This window comes from Scaptodrosophila lebanonensis, unplaced genomic scaffold, assembly GCF_003285725.1.
Source record: "Scaptodrosophila lebanonensis strain 11010-0011.00,11010-0021.00 unplaced genomic scaffold, SlebRS2 tig00000024-arrow-pilon, whole genome shotgun sequence".
In the NCBI taxonomy this organism is placed as follows: Eukaryota; Metazoa; Arthropoda; class Insecta; order Diptera; family Drosophilidae; genus Scaptodrosophila; species Scaptodrosophila lebanonensis.
The window spans coordinates 11,395,482-11,415,220 of record NW_022060538.1 but is presented as its reverse complement, the minus strand read 5'-3'; the positions used below and the strand labels follow the sequence as shown (position 1 = coordinate 11,415,220).

Below are 19,739 nucleotides of genomic sequence, written 5' to 3'. Positions count from 1 at the left end.
TGATTTTTGTTTTCTTTTCTTTTGTTAGCCAACTATGTACATATATCTATTATTTTATTATTGCTTGCTGTCTAACGCAGCCCAATTGAAGCTGATTGATTGATAGTACTATATATTTTGAAGATAACAAATTCAACACGAATTCAACTTAAAGAGCAATCTGTTGAGAAAAGGGAGAAGCAGAAAATGAATGTTGTTCAATGTGGATTCAAATAGTTAGCTAAAAAACTTAGGAAACTGCTTTAATACTCACACATTTCTTGGGAATTTTCTAATCATGTGACTCATATAAGTAGCTTATAAATTCCCAAGCTTGGAACCCATTTTCGTAAATAATAATTTGGTTTTCTTTCGTATTTTTATTCATATTTTCAAACTGAAAGTATTTCCTGACATCTTAAAATGCAAAATTCCAATCACAAAATATTATCATAAATTTAAGACTCTTCTCAAATATCATAATATTCTACACACATTTTCCTAAGTCTTGAAAAATTTAAACGAGTATTTTTGTTTTCAAAATAAAGTTTCTTTTTACAGAGAACTAATAAATAATTATACAAAAATGTGTTAAGCAATTAAAACGAGCTTAATATAAATACAAATTACAGTGCATTCCGCCAGCTCTGGGTCTGATTATAATAATATTATGGTTTCCTAAAGGTCCGGATCAGTTTTAGTTAAAAGTCATCATCAATTGTCAAGGCTACCAAAAAATACCAAAGCGATGTATGTACTTAAATTTGATTGCATTATTACAATTGTATTCCGCCTTCCCTACCACATTTTATTTGTTTTAGATAGTCACAATAGTTTTTTAAGAATAGATCTAACTTTTTCGTTTTAGCTAAAAAGCATGCCACTATTTATAAATGCATTTAACTAGGAAATTCCATTATCAGGTCAACTGTTATAGCAAATACTTAGATAGCGAAACCCGCAGCCTAGATATTTGTAACATTTCAAGTAGTATTTCATGTAATATCTCCAGGTAAAAAAATTAATTAACTGACGACATTGAAGGCGACACCCAAGCTGGGAATTAAAAGCTGAAGAATAACTGACATTTCGTATACAAGTATACTCGTATAACTACGATCAGAAGTGTATAGTATAGGTGGACGTAGAATTAAAAATTTTTATATCACCAATATAACTTTGGCAGACGAGTATATAAGTATTTGTTGATTCTAGACCATTCAACCATACATTAGCGTTAATGACTATATGTTAATAATGTTGTTTTAATTATGATTTATTTCGGCTTTTGACTCGCTACAAAGTGAAACGAACGACTTTCCATTCACGCACACACATTAAAATGCCACCTTTATGGGCGCATTAAAAACATAAAACTTGACAAAACATAAAGAAAACAAAAAGCGGAGAGAAAATACAACAAATTTATAGAAAACGACGGCGACAGTCAATTCCAAAATAGCGAAAAGGAAACCGTGTGGACAGAATATTGAAGGTGCGTTTCTGTGTGGGATATACATTTCAAACTCAAAATTTATGTCTGGCCATACGTTTGCCAAAACCAACAACAACAACAAACACAATAGCAACAATACAAACAATGGCAACACGAACTAGAATTTAAAATAATAAAAATAACAATGAGCTTTGTGCGGCATATTGCAGCATTAAATATCTTAGAATTTTGTTTTGTTTCTCCTTCTGTTTTTTTTTTGTTTTTAAGTTAATGTCGCTATTTAGGCTGTTTAGGTTGTCAGCTTTTTTGCGGTTCGTTTTTCGACTTTAGAATAGTATTCGTGTCAATGGCAAGCGGCCCCCGTATTTTTCACCTGTTGGCATCTCTACACGCGCTGCTAGAAATAGCCGAACTGGTCTGCTCTGCACATCATTAGCAAGGGCATTATACCTGTGATGAAAGGTTTGTCACGCACAATACGAGCACAATAGAAAGAAGATCTGATTTTAAGCTTAATGCTTCAAAATACTGAAATAAACTGTTAACATAAATGTTGCAAATGAAATGTTATAATTATATTGAAATTTGTTATATGCAAAGTCAAATAGCAGAACTCGAAGTAAATAATTAGGTGTTTATGACAACTAAAGGCGAGAAGTAATCCTTTCAGATTTATGAAATCTTTTTGTCATATATTGTTCGGTATAAAGTAATGAATGAATATATGGAAAAAATGAGAAGTCTGCTAAAAAACCGCAAGCTTCTTAAGAAAAATACTAATGAAATAAACATAAGTTTCAGAAGCATGAACAAAAGAAATAAAAATATAGATAAATAATTATGATGTATATAGAGATCAACTTCTTCATAATGCCCAAACAACTAAATTCCCTGCTTTTAATAAAAAAGACATTCTGATTAATGCACTTCTGTGAACTTTGACAAATTTTCGTGCTAAATATTTACCTGTCTGACCTTGGCTAAATTAATTTGTTAACTTACAAATCCATTACAGTCCTTAGAAGAACTCCTTGCCGATCTTTTAAGCTATATTTTAATTCGAGGGTACACAATTTTCGACTTTTCTTATTTCAATATAAATATGAATGCTAAGAAACCGACGTAAATCAATAAAAAAATGAAAATAAATTTTTCTTTCATTTTGTTTTTTTCTTTTTTTTTTTCACGAGGCTCACAGAAATTCTGCTTTCAGCCACTAATTTTATGTGCTTTTTATTGCAACTTTTTATTAGCCCAACATTTTTTCGTCTAAGCTTAGTTAATGCAAATTTATTTATTTGCTTGAATCGGTGGGCACGTTTTTCTTTTTTTTTTTTTAATTTTAGATAGGTAGGTAGCTGGGTATGTTCTCATTTATGTTATTTGAAATAATTTCCACGTTTAATTTATGAGCTGCTGGGCATAGGAAATGTTCAACCCACCTGTCTGCCAAATCTGCTATGTGGCTGGACTTTCATTTGGCACTTAAATGTCATATTTTAAAGTGTTTTTAATATTTCAGTGACAGCTCGTTGTCAAATAGTGCTCTCGAAATGTTGGTAAATGAAAACCGACTCTACTATATACATATATATGTACATAGGTGAAAGAATATTACTTTTGGACAGGTACGACTAGGGGTTTCTTTTTTCAAGACTATTTTAATTGTTTAATTGCTTGCTGTTGTCGCGTCAATATTTTGTTGACGCATTTGGCAATACAAATGACCGACAGGTGGCGTTTCGTTCAGCTTTCATTGACAAACCACAAGATTGTTGCGGGTGTGTGGGGCTGGGTGCGTTTGTAAATAAACATAAATTTTAGCACTTAATTATAAACAGACGGGCACACACTGATAAAGTCATTTGCACATTGCACGCTTTTAGCATATTTATAAAATAAATTCCCATAAAATTTGTTGCGCCTGGCAGCCGGCTAGAAAATTAATAAATGGCACAATTTTAGCTAATTGTTTGTTTGTGCTATTTTCCAACACTCCTCCGTCCCCTCATCCACCCCATACTCTTCCGCACTCAACTGAAAGTGACACCTTTATGGGCGACATACTCTGCCGGATCGACGCACTCGACGCACAGTATGTACGAGTCTATAAGTATATCTGTTGCGTTGTGTTGGACTCGCTGGGAACCCTATTTTTTTTTGCGATCAAAATTTAGATGTGGCTTTATAAAGCTTCATTAGCTTATCGGTCGTAACAGGGAAGTCATGTAAAATTCGCCAATCCCTTTATTGGCCTGAAACAATTTATTTTAAGATTTCGAGATTTCGAAAAAGAAATGTTAATTTAGTTTAAATATTTAGAAAATATAAACATTTTGCATTTTTAATTCAAGGATTTCTATTCGCAGATATACATTATATTGAAACAAAAACTAATAATGAAACAAGAAAGGAATGCTAAAGTCGAGCAGGCTCAACTCTTAAATACCCTGTACCACCCCACAAAAAAGTAATTTAATTAATTAATTAATTTAATTTAATTAATTAACTAAATTAATTTAATTAATTAACTAAATATTAACTAATTAAATATAAAATATTCCATGCATGCATACATACATTTACATTTACATCAGAATCGTGCCTTATGCGTGTTTGTGTACTTGTACATATGTATGTATGTGTGCATTGGGCCTGGTTATATGGCTATAACTTTCTTTTTGATCATTCTATCATAATGAAACTTGGTATACGGATATATAATTACTAACCTAATGTGACTACCAAATTTAAGTTTAAAATTCCAAGAATTATTGGAGTTATAGAAAATTGGTAATAGGGGGGGAGTGGGGGGTTGGATCAGAAAAAATGAACAAACTTGTCCTTTCTCGGTCTCAGGAGAATCTGTATACCAAGTTTGGTTATTCTAGCTCTTATACTTTCGGAGATCCTTGCGTTCATACAGACAGACAGACGGACAGACAGACGGACAGACAGACGGACAGACGGTCAGACGGACAGACGGACAGACGGTCAGACGGACAGACGGACAGACGGACATGGCTATATCGACTCGGCTTGTCATGCTGATCAAGAATATATATACTTTGTGGGGTCTACCAAGCCTCCTTCTGTGTGTTCCATGTGCACTCGCACAAAACTAATATACCCTTGTACCCTTTGGGTACAGGGTATAAAATGACGAAATTAATTTGGTAAAAATGTAAAATTCGTGAATTTTGAAGAATAGTTTTAGCCAGAGAAAATTAATGAACGAATTCAAGAATGAATGGATGAATTCAAAAATGAATAAATTAATTCAAGAACGAATGAATGAATGATCGAATCTTAAAGTGAATGAATGAATGAATTTCATAATGAAAGAACGAATTCTAAATGAATGAACGAATTTTAAAGTGAATGAATGAATGAATTCAATAATGAATGAACGAATTCTAAAATGAATGAATGAATGAATGAATTCCATAATGAATGAACGAATTTTAAGATGAATGAATGAATTCAAAAATGAATGAACGAATTCTTAAATAAATGAATGAACTCAAGAGCAAGTTAATAAATGAATGAATTCATTTTGTTGTTATATCCGTTGCACAATAAATCACTTAAATGAGCCAGTAACTAGTTCCATTGGAATGAAAACCGCACCACCCTGCTGTTGAATATCGGCATAGATATATTTTTATTGTAATTAATTCGCTTGCGCGTCTGTAAGTGAAAACCTGTGGGAAGGTTGTGCCACAATTTATTTATTTATACTACGCGTCTGGCTTAGGCGTTAGGTGCTAGGCCAGACTCCAAATAAATACACACACACATACAATAGCATATGTATTTATGTAGTTGGCGCCGTTCGAATCAATTGTGCTGGCGTGCGAAAGTTTATTCGTAAACCTGAGGTCCAACTCTTTGTGGTTTTTTCAAACTGCCTGCCTGCCTGCCTGGCACTCGAATTGCACTTAAACCCGACCATATGAAAAACATATGGCTCTGCCGACATTGAGACCCATATGTAATAATCAGAAGAATGTTAATGTTATATATTTAGAAACACTTAAGGCCTGAACGTTGCACCTTTAGATACACACTCGTTTAGTATATGCATATGGAGATACTCGTCTGTAAGGGTGCACGAATGGATAGTTAAAGGTGGCTTAGGTAAGCCGCTCGAGCATTCGTTCGCTTCAAGTGCCTTGGTGGCCAAAGGTGCAGTCAGAGCAGCAGCAGCAACAACAACAACAACAACAAGAGCCAGGCATCGGGGAGCCCAAGACTAAAAATAGAGCGGCAGGCAAAAGGCAAAGCAAAGCAGAGGCCTGAGCATTCATTTTGCCCTTTAGTTTTTATTTATTTGTACAGAGAATTTTTCGTCGCTATTGCTGGTCGGCCTCTCTGCTGGCAGCCACGTTTATTTTATTTGTAGCGTTTCCCTTTGCCGAGTAGTGTGAAATTTTAATAGCCAACTGAGCCGTGTCCATGTCCATGTTGCTTACATTTTGCCATCCCATCAGCAACACCGTTGACTCCTGGAGTTTGCCACAGGCGGCATACATATGTACGTACAAATGTTTGTGTCTGTGTTGTCCTCTTTGAGGCGCACATATGCTGCCTCACTGTGTCTGTGTCTGTGTCCGTGTCTGAACTATTTTTGAGTTTTACCTTGAAAAAATATCCACAATATGCCGTGCAGATCGTGACTGCGTAGGCGTCTTCTGAAGTTGCAATATTTGTTGTTCTTCTTGCTTCTTCTTCTTTTTCTTCTTGCCTGCCGTGGCGGCAAGAAAGCAATTAATGAAATACACGTACTCATATGCCAAGTTAAATTTGCATAAGAAATGCAGCAAATGTGGGTGTGGTGGGGGAGGGGAACGTTGTAAATAGAATGTAAATATTAAACATGAAATAGATTAGGCAGGGAGTGCTGATGGTGCTGGAGTTGGATTAAAAGCATATGCATTGAATAACACTATTAATCATTAATTTCAGCATTTATTCATCTAATCATCTAATTTCTTAGCTGAAAGAGGGAGCTGGATGATGAAATCAGGAAACTGGTGCTTTTAAAGAAACCTAACTTGTTTCCCACACTATTTTACAAACTAGAAAAATAGAAATAAATTAAATAGAAAACCAACAACTGAATGTCAATTCTAACTTTTGATTAAGATTGTAGATTTATATTGCGAAATATATTTAAATTTTTGTTTAATTTGTATTGTCAAGCATTCGTTAATCAAAGTAGAGAATGCAAGATCTGTTAGCAAAAATGTGAAATATTAAAAAGAAATACCCGATTCATTCAAAAAACATTTCTACTAAATTTAGGGGATGATCGATCATTAGCTACATGAAAATTTTTGTGTTATAGACGTTATCAGTATAAAGCTTAGGTATTACATAAATCTGCACGCATCATTAAATACTGAATGTAACATTACTTTTCAAAACTTCAATTTTTATACATAGTTTGAGAAATTAACCGATCAGAATATTGAGAAAGTAACAAAATATTCACATGCTTATTTGCTTATCGATCTTAGAATCGATCCTAAAAAGTCGTGAGGTGGGGAAATGTCTTTTTCCCAGTTAATGGAACTGGAACTCTTTGTTCAGTGTTCTAAAAAGCATCATTATTAATCAATTGCTTATTTTGTTCAGTAATCTGACGAATGTTGTGGGTACTTTTTCTTCGCAAGTCATTTAATTTTTTAAGGAGAACAAACTTTCATATTACTGCAAATGGTTTACAAAAAGGTCTGAAAGCATTTATTTTGTCATAATTAGAAAGCAAGCTCGATCGATAGTATTCAAAAACGCTACGAAACTTTAAATCGGTGCAGAGAAAATCATTCTATTTAGTGATATACCAACAGAGAATACATTTTTTATCGGTTCAAGCTAATTGATATGAACATTCCAGGGCTAGCAGGCGGGGTATTGGGGAATTGGCAACTTTTATGTGTTCATTTTTTTTCCCTTCCTGCCATGCTTCGACATGTGCTCTTGTTTATTTAAACTTTTAACAATTATTGTGCAATTGTGCGAAATTTATTGCAATTGAACGGCTATCAGAGTGAGTTCAAATAAAATAATAAAATGGCAAAGAAGTGTAAAAAACATCGAATGCACAGTTAACAAAAATCGTTTACATGTTAAATTGTGCCCGCTGCATAGTTGGAAATGGGTTGGTCATGGTTGATGGGAGAAGGGAGGGGGATCTGGGGGAAGAAGGGTCTCTTTCGACGGGACTGCTGCAATTTTCAATGCCCTTTGGCTACCTTTTGTAGGTGGAGTGGGCTTGATGGGGCTCGTCGGATGAGGACACGGGCCGTCGCTTTGTTTGCGCCGATTTTTTGGCACTTGTTTTTTTATTTTTATTTTTTATGGCAACAATTTTTGTTTTTCTTGCCATTGCCGCTGCCGCTGCTGCCGTTGTCTCGTCGCATGCGCCATTTTTTCGGCAGTATTTTTGTTTTGGCCAAGAGCAGAAGAGTCGACTGGCAGAGTCGGAACATCCACATTCCATGCAATTTTCACTTTACAACTGTTTCAAAGTTATCTTTGTTTCAATTCAGTGTGTGTGTGTGTGTGTGTGTGTGTGCGCAGAAAAAGTGAGCAGCAAAAAATATTGGCAAACAATTTATTTTAAGCCAAAATAAAATAAAAATAAAAAATACATACAAGTACTGCAAATAATTTGCACAAAGCTGCGGCCAACGGTAGCCGATAGCCAGGAGGAGTGTAAAGACCACTGGTTGATGGAGGGAGGTAGGGAGGGAGAGATGAGGGGGCTGTGTGGAGGGTTGCTTGGTTGGTTGGTTGGTTAAGAGATACAAGAAACGAGGCAGCTACGGCAGCTGTGCCGCATTTTGATATCAAAGTAATTTTCAACGCTCGACTTGCAACGAAACAACAACAATTTCGTGCCTCATGCCACAATTACATCCACCCATTGATTTATTGTCTTTTTGTTGGTCCCGCTTGCGCCCTTCCCTGGCCTTTTGTCTTTCAATTGAGTTGCGTTGGCCAAAAGGTATGTTTGTTGGCCAAATGAAATGCGCATGCAATGCAAATAAATGTGGCGCGATATTATTTTCAAATGATATTGAAAAGTGAAATTGGCCAGAAAAAATGAAAAATCATTTCTCTTTGGACAAATATTGAGCATAAATTGACAAATTCTTTCGACCATATTTATGCCTGATAAATGGCTGCAAAGAACAACAAATATTGATTTCAGATATTGGTTTCAGATACAAATACGCTTGGGAAAATATTTAAAAAAAGACAAATTGCAGAAAGAATTTGAAAATAAACGAGAAAATTATGATTTCCATTGCAAAATAAAAGCCTTTTACTGTGAAAAAAATCGTATTTTAAGGAAATCCAAATTAAAAACAAAATTTAATTAAATAAAAAACACAAAACCTATTAGTTTAGAAGTATATAAATACAGTTAAGAATTTCTAATATTTTATAAATAAATATACAAGTAATAGAAAATAGTTTTCGAATATAGAAATTATTTTACAAAAATTTAAACTTTAACATATAAATTTAAAAAAATTTACTTAAAAATATTACAATAAACAATTTTTAACCGGATAAATAATCAAAAACATGTTAAAAAAAATAATTATTGCTTTTTGAGAAATTCAAATTTATAAAATTAACAAAAATTAATTAGACATTTAGAAAAAAAAATAATTAACTGAAATAGAAATATGGTTCAAAATATTAAAACCAAATAAAAAATATCAAAAACTTTAGAATAAGCAGTTTTTGGGAAATTATAAAATTTCGTTAAAAATTTGTTTTATAATTTAAATAATAATAATTAAATAATTGTTGTTATCAATAAAATAAAAAAATTTTAAGTTTTTATAATTTTAAGAAAATGTGTAAGCGCCTAAAAAAGATTAATGCCGTCACCATTTTATGTTTAAATATATAAATTATAAAGCATGACTTTCAAGTAGCATAGATGCTGATTCTTATCAAATCGCGCCTGACTTGGCATCCGATTAAGTAAACTTCTCTCTAGCTAGACAGAAAGAAGGCTGAGCACAACTTTTGAGGGCCTGTGGAAATTAATGATTTTTCGCATGCAGGCAGGCTGCAAATAAATAGTGAAGCGAAAGTTTGTTGTTTAATTTCGATTACGCAGCCAGGAGGCAGGATGTGTGCATACTGCGTACGTATGTCAACAATTTGGGACAAACAGACAAACAGACAGACAGACGGTCGAATATTAATGGCAACACCGACAGCACCAGCATATAAAACTGACATCAACTGACGGCGCGTCGTCAGGACGAAATGATTAATTAGATGCGAGCTAGCAGATAGGAAAATTGTGCACACATACATACTCGTATATAGGTAGCTAGCTATAGTAGATATAGATAAATGATGATGGAAGCAAGTGAGTAGAGCAGGCGGCCCCAAGGATTTACTTTATATATACAAGTATACGAGTATGTTATCAAAAAGCAGCACAACTTAAAGCGTCAGGTTGGTTGGTAGTCATAAATTTTGAGCATTCGCCAAATTAGCACAGTTTTCAACATGAATTTATATGATGGCTAGAAAACATGCGCCGTTAACTGGACACTACTCATATATAGTATAGTATACTATACGCGTATAGTATGTGTGACACAGAAAAAAAAAAAAAAAAAACAGCAGAAAACAAATCTAACAGCCAAGGGGCGTATTCAGTAAATAATTTGTGTGTAGGTGATAACACAACGACAGGTTTTGCGAGGCGTTGTATTTGAATATGTGTTGTTGGTTTTGATTTATGATAATTTTGAGGCAATTTCGAAAGCGGACAAACACACGCGGCCAAAATTAGTGAGACGCCTTAACAGAATTTTCAATGTAGCAACGATTAATACACATCGCGGTCGCAGCTGCCCGTTGACATCAAGGCAGGCCAGTCAGAAAATAGGCAAGAAGGCAGGCAGGCAGACAGGCAAACAGTCAGCCAGTCAGCTAGACAAACAACAGACGAACAACCGGAAAGGCATGCACACGTTGCCCGCAGCAGCCAAAAGCAACAACAACAGCAACAGCACACACATTTGTAGGTAGGTGTGTGTAGTATGTATCTATGCTAATACTTTTTCTAAAATTCCTTCAATATTGGCATACACTGCAAGGGTACTGGGCATCTTGCTTTTGCAATCAACTCATTTCATTAACATCGAAATTTAACACTGTTTGCACGTCTGAACGTGTCTATCTGCAAGACTAGAAGCGCTGCGGACATCACATTTTGTGTGCTTGTGTGCCTAAAGGTGTTGCGTATTAAGCTCGTTTCAAATTTTTGATAAGTACAATACTCTCGGATTGTATTGCTCCGATAGTACTTTATAACTGGCTTTACATTAAAAAAATTTAAATTAAAAAATTATCCCCTAGTTGCATTAAAATGGGCTTAAAAGAACACGCAAGAGCAAGAACAAGAAAGTTTTCAGTAGCATCGTTAAATACTCTGTCATGCTGACAATGAAGAGCATTTTTCATTCGTTTCGTTTTTGTTTTAGTGTTGGGTTCGTTTTTTTTTCTGGAACTGGGCAACCTGTGCTCGCTGTTTGCCCTGGCATGCGGGCATATTTGTAGCAAGTTTTGCTTGATCGATTAGTGCGCGCCGTTTGCTTTTAGGCCAGTGCCCAACAACAACAACAGCAACAAGAAGAAGAAGTTGCCGGTGCCACTTAAAGAGCTACTGAAAGCAACACGCAAGTTTTTTCTTTCCGTCTAGTTTAGTTTGTGATGTTGGGGGTTGGGGCAACAACTTAAACGGCCATAAATTATAATTTATCGTTCGAATGCTGAACTGGCTATCCAAGGTATTTATATTTGTTATTTCTTTTCGAGTGTGTAGCTTAAAGTTGCACATCTCGTGCGGTTCTCTGACAGCTTCTGCGTTGGCCGCTCTGACGAACGTCTCCAACATGTGCAATTAATCCGCTTGTTTAGCAGTTTTTATTAATTGTCACAGCTTTAAGGTGTTTGTTGCCGCGATTTTACATTTTCCACCGCTGTGGGGATGTCGGATACTATTCTAGTATTCGTAGATGTGGGTGTGGGCGCCACCGTCTCGACATTACGCCATATTTTAATTTTTTTCTGAGTTAAACGGCAAAGACGCATAAATTTCTGGCTCATTTGCTCGCATTGAGATTTCGAAAAGCATTTCGTTATTCATTAATATTTGATGTTGCTCTTGCTACCGCTCTATGTATTTCCAATTGGTCTTTATTGGCCCTACACACACACACACACACACACACACACACACACACTCGTACACTAAGATACACAAATATATTGCATTTGTTCACACCTTCACTTTGGTGCTCGACGTTGGTCTGATGAGCTGCGCCCACTGACAGTTTTATGCTTTGTTTACACTTTGATTGGAAGCGTCGTCGTCTGTGCAGTCAGCGCCCAAGCATTTCATTTTATTTGTGTGAAAATTGTTTAACCAATTGTGAGAGCAGACCGGGCAAGTGGGTGGGAAAGTAAGTACTCGCAGCAAGGTAATGGCATTCAATAGACGAAGAAATTGTGATTATTTTACTAGTGAAATGCGTATAATTATAATAAATTTCACAAATTACAATCATTGCTGACATTTTTTCTAAAATTTGCAATTCTATTTAGAATAGTTTTGCATGTAAATGCATATTTTCAAAAAATTGCTTTAAACTAATTTAAAAATGTTGTTAAATGTGGTTTTTAATGCAATAAATGAATAATTAATGAAATAAATGTATAACTCAATATATAATTGCTTGAAAGTACTATTTATGTTGGCAAAACTAATAGCTTAAGTTACGGCCAGACAGGCAAATAATTTGTCGCATTTTGCTAATATGTATCTCACGATCAGAGTGGTACTTTCAATTAAAACTAAATGCAATTTTCTGCTACAATTAATTGCTTGCCGACTACTTTTAAAATAACATAAATTTGTGTGCAAATTGTTTTCATGTGTGACCGTAGAAAAGCATGCTGCTTCAATTGAAACTAATATATAATATATAATATATATTTCTTACTTATATGTAATTTTCTGCTACAACAAACTGTTTTGCGATCTTCTTTTCTAAATTGTATGCAAATTGTTTCCATGTGCGACCGTAGCTTAAGCAGAACTCGATAATTGTGTCAACATTTCTTTTTTTGTAACTTTCTGCCAGCCGTAATTTAGATTTAATCCACTTCGTTAAACTATTTTGTGTTATTCAAATTTGTCATTTAATTGTTTTTTTCTGTTCCTATTTTTTAGATTAAAAAATATACAATGGTAAGCAATGGAACTAAAACAGTAATCGAACTCTCCAAATACAGAAAGGTAACTATTTATAGTACTTATTTATTTAATTGAAACAATTTGAAAAGAGGCTAAGTTGCTTTTTAACCGACTTCAAAAAAGGAGGAGGTTATCCATTCGTCTGTATTTTTTTTCTATATTTATGCAGCTACATGAAAATTATAAAACAATAATAAAAAGAGAATATATTTTAATATTGTTTTAAAATCAAATGTTTTTCATTAAAAAAAAGTTACTTTGCAAGAAAGCGAATTTCAAAAAGTAATCTACATTTTTACACATGAAAATTATAAAACAATAAAAAACGGAATATAATATTTTAATATTGTTTTAAAATCAGATGTTTGTTCTTTAAGAAAAAGTTACTTTGCAAGAAAGCGAATTTTAAAAAGTAATCTACATTTTTACAATTTCATAAGTCATTAACCCAATTATTAAAAATCCAAAACAATTGACTTAAACAAAATGGTTAGCTGTCTGTAAAATGGCCAACAAACCTGAAGAGGAATGCTGAATCGTCGGCCATAAAGTGCCGAACAACTCATTTGGTCAGCAAGTCAACTTTTTGTAACCGGTTTGTGTTTTTCGTTTACCGAAACAAGTGAATGAATGAATGAGTGAGTGAGTGAGAAAGAGAGAGAAAGCTGTAGCTAACTGCTACCTGTCGAGAGTTGCTTCTAACGCGCTACCTGTTCGCATGCGCATGTCTCAGGTGAGCAGAAACAACAACAATGACGACCGCAACAACAAAACAAACTGACGTTGACTTGTAGGAGGCGCTACACTTGACTTGCGGTCGAGCGTTTGCTAATGGCTGATTTTTTCTCTGATTTTAGGGGTAGCTGTGTACCTGTCGTCTCTACACGTGTGTGTGTGTGTGTGTGTGTGCGTGTGTTTGTGTGTGCATTGTGGGTGGAGATTGCGCCACATGTGTGTTTGTGTGTGTGTGTGTTCTCGTCATTGTCGCCCCACTGTCATTCAAGGCAGCACCTCACCGTGTATTGTGTGCCAAAATGCAAATCAAATCAAATCAAACAATTTAGAATAGTTTATTTAAGAGAAAAAAATTCTTGTGATGCGAGCCTGACAAGACAAACTATTTCTTAATGGTTACTATGTACCCCACTTTGTTCGTATAATCCAATTAGTTGAATTCATAGTTCCCTTTACAAGTGAGGAATTTCTAATTCCTTAAATAAAATGTTTCGCAGATGCTTAAGATAAAGTGATCTAAGTATATTGAAGATTGTCAGTTCAGGCAATTGTCAGAAATGGTTCACTCAAAGAAAAAAAGACTCTTCTTCTTCTTCTTTTTATAGTTAGAAGTATATTCTGATAGAAAGCACTCTGTTTTTATAGAAAGAACTGTTTAATTATAGATATACTCATTTTCTTCTAAATAAAACATTTTACTATTGATAGATTTCTTTAATGTTTTTAGGTTTAAATCCTGAGAAATCAATAGAACGGTTATCCAAAGCCCATGTGATTGCAATAGGTTCAAAAATATCACCCCGCGCGAATCGAATAAGTGCATATCGATAAGAAGTAAAAGAATAATCAAATGTACAAAAAAGTTTAAACATCAGTCCAGTCACGGTATTTGAATCTCATAAGTCATGCTTGGAAACTATTCGAGACAAATATAGGGAAGCACAGCATGGCATTCAGTGAATCCCTGAAAAGCGCATTAGCTGCTGAGTGGAACAACATATTAAAATAAAAGAGACCAATAATTTGGTAAAAATCCCAAAAATGACAGAAAGTTCAATTAAAATATTAACATGTCGTTCTAATTTTTTTTAAAGCAATGATTTTGTTTAAGAAAATGGGAAGAAGAAGTTACAGAGTATTTAAATTAAGAATAGGGAATAATTGTTGTGCCAAATTTTTAAAAAACTTGAATTAAATGACAGCCAATTTGTTTATGAATAGAGTTGTGATTTATATATCTTGGCAGAAATATCGTCACCATGCTGCACGCTATATTTTGATCAACCATTGATTCTAATGAAAGTCTCAAAAGTCCCCTACCTATATCCATCTTAAACTGATATCACAACAAAATATAAAATCCGGTTCCAATAACAAATTGCTCTCTGCATTCATCTTGGGGTGCTGATTATATATAGTGTGTTGGTCTACCATTCTTCCTAATGTGTACACACCGATAACAATATACCCTTACACTTTTGAGTGGATGGGCATTAAAAATTAAGGCAAGGTAAGCGCTTCCTGCTTGCTCGCTAGAACAATAGAAATACGTATGTATTTCTCCTCTGTCTGGAGACCCACAGCGTTGCTGCTGCTGTCTGGTTAGTTTTGAGTTACTTTTTACAGGTTCCATTAGCAGAGGAACGATCTTTTTGTTTACAAACATGGCATGGATGGTCCCTTTCAGAACCCTTCTACCCTCCTCTGCCAGCGAAGGTGTTTATTTTTCCGTTGAGGTTATCAAAGTTTGCATGAATTGTTGCATTTTATTTTATTTTTTTTATAGCCTCGAACGTAAGCGCAGATTTCAAAGGCAGCGCGCGCTCCTGCTTGAGAGTCTGAGTCTGAATCGGAGTCGGAGTCTGTGTGTATGTCCGCGTGTGTGTGTTTGTGTGTGTGTGTGTGTGTGTGATTGAGCGTAGGAGGTAAAAACTGTAATTTGATGCGTTCAAGCGCCCGAAAGAGCGAACAAACGATCTTCTTTGTGTACACAAACACACACACACACATACATATATATATTTATAATGTGAGTGTGTCTGTGTGTGCGTGTGTTGGTGAGTTTATGCCGCGTCGTCTTATGGTTTAAGGTGAATTCTGTGTGAGTGGACTCAGCAAAAAATTCGTTGGCTGGGGACCTTGGGACCTCGGACCACACAGAAGAATCCACAAAAGGCGCGCACTTTTGCAAAATGGCGGCCACTCGAAAAGGCATTAATAAGATTCTCAAACTAACAGGCAGACCAACATATGAAAGCTACTTTTGAAACTATTGTATCTAATTAAAATTAATTAAAATTAAGATCAACTTTTCATAACATAATAACGGACGTAAAGCTCTTAAACTAGATAGAAAGAGAGAGAGAGAGGGCAAAATTTTGTAACTCCTTTTGTGTCTAGAAATAGTTTAATTTTATAGCGACTGATCAAATTTGATTAAAGAACTATTTAAAATCTGATATAGAAGAAATTAAACTAGACACAGCAACATTTTTAAACTTCCTTTGCAACTTTTGTATCTTAAACGAATAAGTTTCATTTTAAAACTTCCTTTGCAACTTTTGTATCTAAAAAGCAGAACAAGTTCCATTTTAAAGAAATTGAAAAAATTTTCTTTCTTTTTATTACTTTTATAGGATGAACCCAGGTCGTATAATTAAATATAAGTATTTTTAAAGTAAGATATCCAAGACCTAATTGAATTTTTATAATAATAATGTAGTGTGTCATTCAGTTTGTTAAAGTGTAAAATCGTAGACAGTAGTTGGTTTTAATTGCACTATATCGTCCGCTTAAGATCTATAATAGCAGACGTAAATAGATGTATAAGTAGAAGTAAAAAAATTTCAACTGAATTCGAGTTAGTTTATTTTTACTAAAACACGTCTACTTCTCACTAGATTCTGTAAATAAGCGCTAGGAATATAGTTTTATACTTGCTGTACTTTTTTTTCTAAGTTCATCTTGGATTTTGGATGCTTTTCCATAATTCAACAATTTCTCAACATTCAAAATTTATATAGAAATATACAATTAATTTTTGTAAATATTTTGAAGTAGATCTAATTTTTCTGGCCCTTACTATTGATATAAATTAATTTTGATTCCTGTTAAAAGCTATTTCTTATTGAAGAGGCGGCAGAATTTGTAAGTCGATTATAAAGAATAGAATTAAGCGGCAGTTTGTTGTTAACTTTGTACTAAATTTGTCTAGTTTCGTGCTTAGACTGCAGGTATAAGACAGAAATCTGATATATAATATGATAAATATATTAAACAAACGAAGCATTTTAAAGAGAAGTGTTAAAAGTATAAGTAACTCTAACTTGTTGGCAGTTCTTTTTGTTAAGATTATACAGTTTATAGTTTACATAAAAAAGCATAAGCTTTATAATCAATTCAACTCTGTGAGAGTCTTCAATTTTGTTAAAAAACAAATATAAACCTAAGCGTCCCAGCTCTGGAATTGTGTGAACGTTCGAGCCAAAGTTGAATGAAACCAGAAAGCACAGACTCGTATACATATATGTACCTATTCATATATGTATTCATATACTATATACATACGTGTATAGACAGTTAGAAGCTCGGTTCAATTGCATTGCTTGACTCTGATAATGAAATACATTTCTAGACAATTTCGCCCTGCTTTCCAATTGAGTTGAATGTATGAATCATCATGATCGTTGTTGGGCAACAAAGTTGGGCTGAATTGCTTGATTTATATATATGTGTGGACATAGTAATTACTCTACTATATAGGTTTTGCACTTACACTGCATGGAGAAATCGGTGGGCGATGGCATGCTTTGCTGTATTATGTTATCCTCTTGGCCAAAACGTGAAGACCCCGGCGTCAAACAGCTCAACATTGGAATGCTTTTTGTTGTAGTTGTTGTAGCGGCTATTTTATTTATATTTTATTTGCTGTTTTACTAACGTTTCTCAACCTGATTTTCAGAGTTTAATTTAGAATTGCTGAGCTAACACTAGAGATTTAAGTAAGCACACGCGTGCAGGGGCCATTTGAATGCCAACACCTTGCTTGCATTTTCACTGAGCGCAGTTTGTTGTTGCTGTTGTTGTTTTTTTTTTTTTTTTTTAATTAGTTGGACACTAGAGCACTAGACATTTTCCGCCAACATTTCACAGATACTTTTTTTTTTAAATTTTTATTGTTGCGTCGCGATTGGCGGTTTTGTGGGGGAATAATAATAATTATTATATATATATTTTTTTTCAAATTGAAGTGTAACTTGTAGTTTTGGGTTGAATAATTTGATTGTTGGTGTTTTTACTCTTTTTGGTATTTATCTGTTGTTGTGTGTTTTGTTTTAAATGTGCGCTGTGGGGGAGCAGCGCGTGTGCTGCTGACGCGACGTCTAAAATTCAACTAAATTGTGGCTTCTGTTGATTTCTGAGTCGTGGCCGTCGTCGTAGTATCTGAGTGAGCGGCAGCGGCATCAACAGCAGCAGCATCATAGCAGCGACAGCAGCAGCACAGCGGGCCGAGCAGGAGCAGCGACGATAAACGAACGAGAGAGCGAATTTATATGAGTATCGCTTGTAACTGTCTGTGTGTGTGTGCGAATGTGTGTTGTCCACCACCAACACCAATAACAATGCTTAAGCAGCATATAACGGCAACGGTGTAAATGCACCGTTTGTTGACTGCCAGCCATGTGTGTGAGGCAGGCGGTGGCGTAGCGGTGGTGTTGGTGGTGCTGGTGGTGGTGGACGACGACAGCGACGTCGCTGCCGAGGTGATATGGTGTCGAAGTCGTCGCTAGCCTCGCTGCCTGTCCATCTGTCTGTGTGCGAGCGTATCTGCCTGTGTGTGTGTGTGTGTTGGTGCTGTGTTACGCTCTCCAATTGGAGAATGCTCAGAGTGCTATTCTGTTACTGTTAGCTTTATCGTAAACTGTTAGTGCGCTGTTATGGCTGCCTACGTTACGTTTTGACGTAAGCTCACGACGTAAGAGTCTTTACTGCGATTGCTTTTTCAATTGTTTTAGGTTTTGCTCAAAGCATTTCGTTTTAGAAAGCTTTAGTGTAAGAAGAGTAATAACTAGAAACATTTATTTATTTATTTAATGTAGTATTTAATGTTAAGTTAACAGAAATATAAGCACAGCTTTGTGAGCCTTCAGCTATGTTTTAAATATTTTATAGTTTAAGTTATATGGTTTTTTGTATAAATGTAATTCCTATGAATTTCTTATTCGCAGCCCACCATAGAAGTTTTGGTTTGAAAAGTTCTGATGTGATGGGTCCAAATAAATCCGAAATCGTGGCTAGTTTTACACAAAAGCTGTCAGTTCGTTTTTAATAATAATAAATAAAAGAATAAAAGAAGAGCACAGCAGTAAGTTAAAAATTTATTCTTTGAAAAAGAAGGAGTTTTACGCCTTTAATTTTGTAAGTTTATTTTTATGTTGATGTTAAAATGTTTGAGGTTTTATATGGGCAGATATTGTTCCTATGCTTTCCAAGGGTTTGAAAACAAGTCTTGTGGGGGAAGAAGCCCTTCGAAAGGAACTCCAACTATCGGCATGCAGTGCAGTCCACGAAAAGTTTTGTTCTTAACCGCCAAGCTGGTGGCAAAGCATGGCAGAGCATTTCCATTGTATGTTACCTTCTCTCAATGTTGTAATAATGTTCAGTTCTGAGCTGAACAATATTTGCAGAAAGTCTGCTGTTGTGTGTGCTTTGTCTTTATCTCTGAATCATTAGTTCTCTGTAGAGACGTTTCTGCAGAAGTAGTAGATTGCTGTGTTTTAGTCGGAGATGACGATTTCTCTGCTTAAGAAATGGAGTCAACAAATCATTTTTTTGAGGCGGAACAATCTTGTTTGCCTTCATCTATGATAGTTATTTTAAAAGGTATAATTTCACTCGGATTTTTGAATTATTATTTTTTTCGGTGAAGAGCTACTAAAACGAGTCTGTTCAACGTCCTCGGTGTCGAAATAATCCTTACATTTTCATTCTTCATCTTTGTTTAAAGGCATTTTATCCCCGATAATTTCTTAGAAGTCAATTTCCGTTTTTTGTTCTGTGAAGCTTCTTCCACGCAAGAATTTGCGGATTTTTCTCGATCTTTGAATTTATCGGACTCGGACAGTCCTTCGTGCAACTTTGATGCTTGAGATACTCGTTTTTGCGAAGAAAATTCGTCTATGTTGAATTCACTCACAAATCTCTGCTTGGCGAGAAATGTACCTTAAAGTCGATAATTATTTACAAACGTCTCGATCGAAT

General features: G+C 34.9%; 1 protein-coding gene across 1 annotated transcript in view; it reads right to left on the bottom strand.

The window, feature by feature from the left end:
• The window catches only part of LOC115620738 (zinc finger protein 1), a 39,848-nt gene extending 22,393 nt beyond the window's left edge, over window positions 1-17,455 (bottom strand). Inside the window, exon 1 of the mRNA XM_030514124.1 lies at window positions 17,254-17,455. Coding sequence (XP_030369984.1) covers window positions 17,254-17,350 — 97 coding nt within the window. The 5' untranslated portion in view covers window positions 17,351-17,455. The remainder of the gene's footprint in view (window positions 1-17,253) is intronic.
• Between the last annotated feature and the right edge of the window lie 2,284 nt (window positions 17,456-19,739).